This window comes from Sinocyclocheilus rhinocerous, unplaced genomic scaffold (assembly GCF_001515625.1).
Source record: "Sinocyclocheilus rhinocerous isolate Xijiao unplaced genomic scaffold, SAMN03320098_v1.1 scaffold111, whole genome shotgun sequence".
In the NCBI taxonomy this organism is placed as follows: domain Eukaryota; kingdom Metazoa; phylum Chordata; class Actinopteri; order Cypriniformes; family Cyprinidae; genus Sinocyclocheilus; species Sinocyclocheilus rhinocerous.
The window spans coordinates 395,900-401,899 of record NW_015642811.1 but is presented as its reverse complement, the minus strand read 5'-3'; the positions used below and the strand labels follow the sequence as shown (position 1 = coordinate 401,899).

The window sequence follows — 6,000 nt, the reverse complement described above, 5'->3', positions numbered from 1 at the left end:
CACATGGACTATTTTAACAATGTCCTTACTACCTTTCTGGGCCTTGTGCGTGGTAGTTGCATTGCTGTCTATGATCTCGGATTTTATCAAAAAAATTGTGTTCTGAAGATGAACAAAGGTCTTTTGGGTTTGGAACAACATGAGGGTGAGTAATTAATGACAGAATTTTCATTTTTGGGTGAAATATCCCTTTAACTTGCAAAGAAAATAAATAGAAAGAACTGATAAAATATTGACAATATTGGAAAACATAACTAAAAATAGCAGTCCGAAATTGTTATAAAAATAAAAATAATGTAAAAATAATTGTTCACAAATTATAAAAACTATTTTAACATCTTAAAATATCTTTAAAAAAAAAAAGTATATATATATATATAATTATATACAGATATACAATCTGACTTTGTGCAACATAAAATAAAATAAAAAATAATATAAAATGTGTAATACATTTACACTAGAGAAGAACATAACTAAAAATAGCACTCCAAAAGTAAAAATAATTGTTCAAATTATAAAACAACAAATATCTTTACTAGTTTTGTAATAAAATAAAATAAAATAATGAATCAACACAAACACAGCAAAACTGTCTTTCACGCATCTGTATGCATAACCCACCATCCACCACCTGATTGACCTCAAAAACATTTGTGCATTTTTTTCCATCCATTTATCAAATCCTTCCTTCAGTTTACCTCAGCTGGTGTTCCCGAAGATTGGACAGCGCCTCCATTCCATGCAAGTAGGAATAAACGATCTCCAGGTCCTGCAGGTAAGAAGAGAAAGAAAGAGAAAAGATCAAAGTCTATTCATCTCTAAAAGCACACGCTCTCCCAGAATTCTCAGCAAAGGACAAGACATTGATATCACACTGTAAAGAGTGCTACAGAAAAAGGTACTGCTGAAACACATGGAGAAATGCAGTTACAGAACAGAAATGAAATTTCTCTATAAAAATACGGGAAAGCAACATTTAAATGTCCTTTTACTACAGCAAATACTAATAAATGAATGATGCTAATAAGATAAAAAAAATATACTATATATTCTGATTGACCGGTACGTTTATTTGTGATTAAAGCAATTAAAAGTTACATCTGACCTTACAATGCTTTTCTCTTGGATCCATTACTATGGCCCATTTCAAACCAGTTTTTAATATGAAATATCATTTGTCAAACAGGCTTGGCAAGACACTACTAAACAAAGAGTCTCAGGTCCCTAAACAGGTAATTTCACCAGAGAGCGTCTTGCTTGAGCTATAAGTGGTTCTTCAGACAAACCCATCACAGTGACCATGTATCTGAGGCTGAGCATACAGCGGGCCCTGTCACCTTCCACACGCACAAGATCACTGACGCCAGAACTGGGCCGCCTTTGTGCTCACAAAGGCATGCTGGGATAGCGAGGAGGACAAAAGAGGGTCTGTGCTCGCACACAGATGCACTTGATTATGAATTGAGAGACCCTGTGTGACAAGGAACACAAATGCAAACACACAGCTCGCCAAACATTTGCCTTCTGATATAGTACAAGTAAACCTCTGCCTCCTTGTTTTCCTATTAAGACTACAGGATTACTTGATAAATAAGAGTTGAAATGAAAGAAAGAGAAAACAAATGTCAGGTGAGATTGGACCAGAACAGAATAGGTAGTATTTTTGGTCATATGTTAGTAAATATGTTGAGATGCAGATCCAGACCAGATGAAAGTCAAGTATTGACTCTAAGGTAAAAACAACAAAAGCATCTTAAATGCCGTCTTGTAGGCTCTATGTTTGTAAGAGGGCGGGTGACCCTAAATTTACACTTATACAAAGGTTACAGAGGGCAAGGTCACATGGACAAACTGCACTGGAATCTAATGGTGACCTCCATCTCAAAAGAGGCAGAATAAAAAAATTGCTTAAATGATGTTTTGTAACACCACCTGCTGTTAAAAGCAGTACACTGCATGAAGTTTTGGGGGAAATTACGAAGAAATATATCAATAAAAAATATATAAATATGAATAATATAAATAAATAATATAATAAATCATTATTCTTGTTATTATTTAACAATATAAAAACTAAAAATCAAATAAAAAAAATAAAACCAAAAATAAATAACGAGAAAAAAAGAATAATAGAAAAAATATTTAGATTTAGTTTATTAATTTTTTGGGGAAATTCTTAAATATTTTTTGTGTATAAAAACAATTATGTTCTTGTATTAAAGAAATATAAGACTATATAAAATAAGAATATAAAGACACATGCCAAAAGGTCTTTTTATCTACTTATTTAGTCATTTTATTACTAAATGAGTGCACAGAAGAGCTTATTAAAATTTTGTATATTAATATAATACGTTTAGTATACAATTGTATTATAAGGCTATAAAAAAATAAGAATTTAAAAAGACATATGCCCACGGTATCTTATTTAATCTATATATTAATTTAATAATTTATTACAAAATGACTGCAAAGTAGAGTTTATTACAATTATTTCAAACATTTTTTTTATTATTATTGTAAAATTGTAATTGCTAAGTTGTTTTGAGTCTATGGTGTACTGAGTCTGACTGCTTAGAAAACGCAATAGCACATCTCACTTCAACAAAGCCAAATCATTTCAGGCATCATTCATAATCATATCTGTAGCTAAAACAGTGTGGCACATGTTACATGTTAAATGTAATGCTTAATGGTTTGTCCAAATCCATAACCCTAAATATGAGCATCAGTAATAGTGATGCTTGCTTTAGCCAGCACAAAAAGAACAATAAGACTGTGACAATGACAAAGGACCTTCTGGCTGAGATGCACTACACAAATCCTCCACTAGATGTCAGGCTGGATTCGTGTCCAGCTCTTTCGGCTCCTCTTAACGCCTCTACTGGCTGGAATCAAGCTCTACCAGAACACTGGCTTTCTTTCCCCCCCCCCCCTCAAATATTACTAAATTCAACATGGAAAGAATGTGTAGAACCCCATTTCTTCAGTCCCAGTGTCCCCATGAGGAGTTTTCACTCATTTATTTTCTCTCTCTGACAGGAGTTCATAATGAGACCACTACAAGTTTGCTCTAAATGCACAATGAGAAGGAAATGTTTTGAACTAATATACTTACGTGTGAGAAGTCATTCTTTGCTATTTTTCATCAGTTGTACATATGATAAAATCCTAATTAAATGTTGAAATTAACATATAGTTAAGTTTATTCAAAAACTGAATGAATGAACAAACATACCGTAAGTGAGCATTTTCTTTCTCTTTTGTGCTCTGACTGACATTGTTGCTGTCAACTAAAACTATTAAAAACCTTTTTGCTAATTTAAATTCATCTGTACTGTATTAAAATGAAGGAATTTTCCACTTGATTATTTATTTATTTATTTAATTAATTATTTGTTTGTTTGTTTGTTTATTGGTGTTTTACCTACATTTTGAATTTTTGAGTTGTGTTTGAGTTAACAAAAATGTCTGCAAAATGAATGGATAATGTCCTGGTAGATTTATTATTATTATTATTATTATTATTATGAATGTATTTATTTATTTTTAACAGTGCAGAACTTTAATATAAATTAATAAAAAACTGAAAAAGTGTAAGTTCTAAAATTACTAAAAAGAAAAATGGATAAATATAAATATTAAACAAAAACTAATAAAAATGACAAAGGCGCATAACAAAACTACTAAAATATAAACGAAAATGTCAAAACATTGATTACTAATTATATAATATTATATAAATAACACTAAAAGAAAATGTTATAATGATATGTAAGACTAGCATCATTCAGCATTAGCAACATCCAACAAAATTTGAGTGGTAGCATTATTTAAAAAAAAAAAAAAAAACAGTAAAAAGTCAAAGTGCTTGCGGTTATTGATTATACATTAACTGTTTTCGGTTCCATCAGATATAACAGTTATGCCTTTTATAGCATACTATTAAAAAAATCAATATTGGCATGGAAAAAAAAACAAAAAAAACAAGAGCATCAATTTTACTTGATGCTGGGTCTGAATCATTCACACATCGTGGGCACTGTTTACACACACACAGCAAAAGGTGATCTGAGAATCTGGAGGAATTACCACTACAACAACCACCACCACAATTTTTTTTTTTTTAACAAAAGGCTGAGCCTCTGGCACAATTTTCCAACAGATGCCAGGTTCAGAGTTAAACGCTAAAGGTTTTTGCACACAGTTTGTCCTCTCTTTCAGCATTGTGACTACTTCCTCCCAGAGTGCTTTGTGACAAAGGGACCATTGTGTTTTGTGATTGGTCAAACACAATATGTGAAGCCCAGGGCCCTCGATGGTTACGCAACTCTCGTGGGAGTCAGCGGGTGCCGTGGTAACAAGCTGACAGACAAATACCGCTGAGACCAGGTAGAGAAGCAGTGATGAAACCGGTGAGTTATGCAAACAACAGCAGCCTTGACTAAAACCTTCACAAAACTCAATGAACAAAGCCATGAGACTCTACCTGTACAGCCTATTTCATTTGTTCTGCACACACCACAAAAGAAACTCCGATATAATGCAGCAAATATGAACATACAGAGCAACAGAGAAATGACAACAAAGACCCTGTCTTTTCCAAATAGGTTTCTAACCATGACAAGCAACAGGACTTGTTGTCAGTCTGGACAAATAGAAGTTCAAAATAATGCTCAATATAATTCTATATTAATTATCAAATATGTTCTGACTGATTGTTATTGTGTCTCCTTATGTATTTTCACTCTTTATGTATTTTCACTTCAATGTGGAGAGACAATTTTTTGCACTGGTAGACATAGTGGTCAAGGAATAGTTTACCAAAAAAAAGTAATATTGTTCATTATTTACACACACATATATACATATACATATAGTGGTGGGTGTAATGCGTTACTAAGTAATTAATTTCCCTCAAAAACATAAAGTAAGGGATTACTCTTGATTTTTCTGTAATTTAATAACAGTTACTTCAGATGTAATTGCATTAAATACTTTATAGAGTATGAGAAAAAATATATAAAACAATAATGGATTTAACATCAAAATTTAACATCTAATGTCAAAATGTGTGTTTTTAATGTAACCTTTTCCCTTTAAATACTTTGGTTGGTTTAAGAATAATTTATGCTATTTTATATTATTTATGTGAAAGAATTAAAAGAGCAATTTTATGTCTATTCTTACATTGTTTAACTGGTCGAGGCTGATATTGGAATTAGAAAGTAATTAGTAATAATTAATGCAATACGTTTTAGAGAGAGTAATTAGAGTAACTTACCCAACACTACATATGTATGTGTGTGTGTGTGTGTGTGTGTATTTAAAATAAACAAAGTATTACATTTATTATAAATTTGAAATAAATAAAGTAATTTTTAACATTAATGCTAAGCTATACTATATGGATTCAGAAGAAACAAATATACAATATTTTATTTATAATAAAATATTTTAATAATATGATCATATTAATATAATATATAACATGTATAATAATATAACAAATAAAATATTAAATACATTTTTGTATTAGTATTTGTAATACATTTCAATTGTATTATGGTAAAATATAATACTAGTAGATATAGTAAGATATAATATTATATAGCTTCAGAAGAATATCAGATTGAAAGGTTTTTGTTTTTGAGTTCCACGGGGAAAAGTTTGGAACCACATGGATAAATAATGACATGTCAATGACAATTGATAGCAATGGTAATTAAATAATTTCCATTTTTGGGTGAACTACTCCTTTAATGTTGCAAGAGAAAATCCGGAAATCCAAATAATATAAGCAACTCCCTGTAAAAATAGCATGCTTTTATTTTAACATGGTAATAATTTACCATCTGATGCCATTGTGCAGTGCCAGCACACTGCAGCTGTTTGTACACATTTTCTCTTATAGCATGTATGCTGGCTGTCCAAGACAGTGACTGCAGAAATAAACTGAAGTGTTTTGCTGCTTTTGCTACTTAAAATGCCTCTTTT

The 6,000-nt window shown here is 31.1% G+C and overlaps 1 protein-coding gene across 10 annotated transcripts in view; it reads right to left on the bottom strand.

Annotated features, from left to right (window-relative positions):
- Window positions 1-6,000, bottom strand: part of LOC107756462 (rap guanine nucleotide exchange factor 2-like) — a 119,514-nt gene that overhangs the window by 85,691 nt on the left and 27,823 nt on the right. For 3 of the 10 annotated variants that reach the window (XM_016573580.1, XM_016573569.1, XM_016573572.1), the window contains exon 2: window positions 702-772. The exons of the other annotated variants lie outside the window; for them this stretch is intronic. In XM_016573580.1, coding sequence (XP_016429066.1) covers window positions 702-772 — 71 coding nt within the window. The remainder of the gene's footprint in view (window positions 1-701; window positions 773-6,000) is intronic. 10 annotated transcript variants of the gene reach the window in all.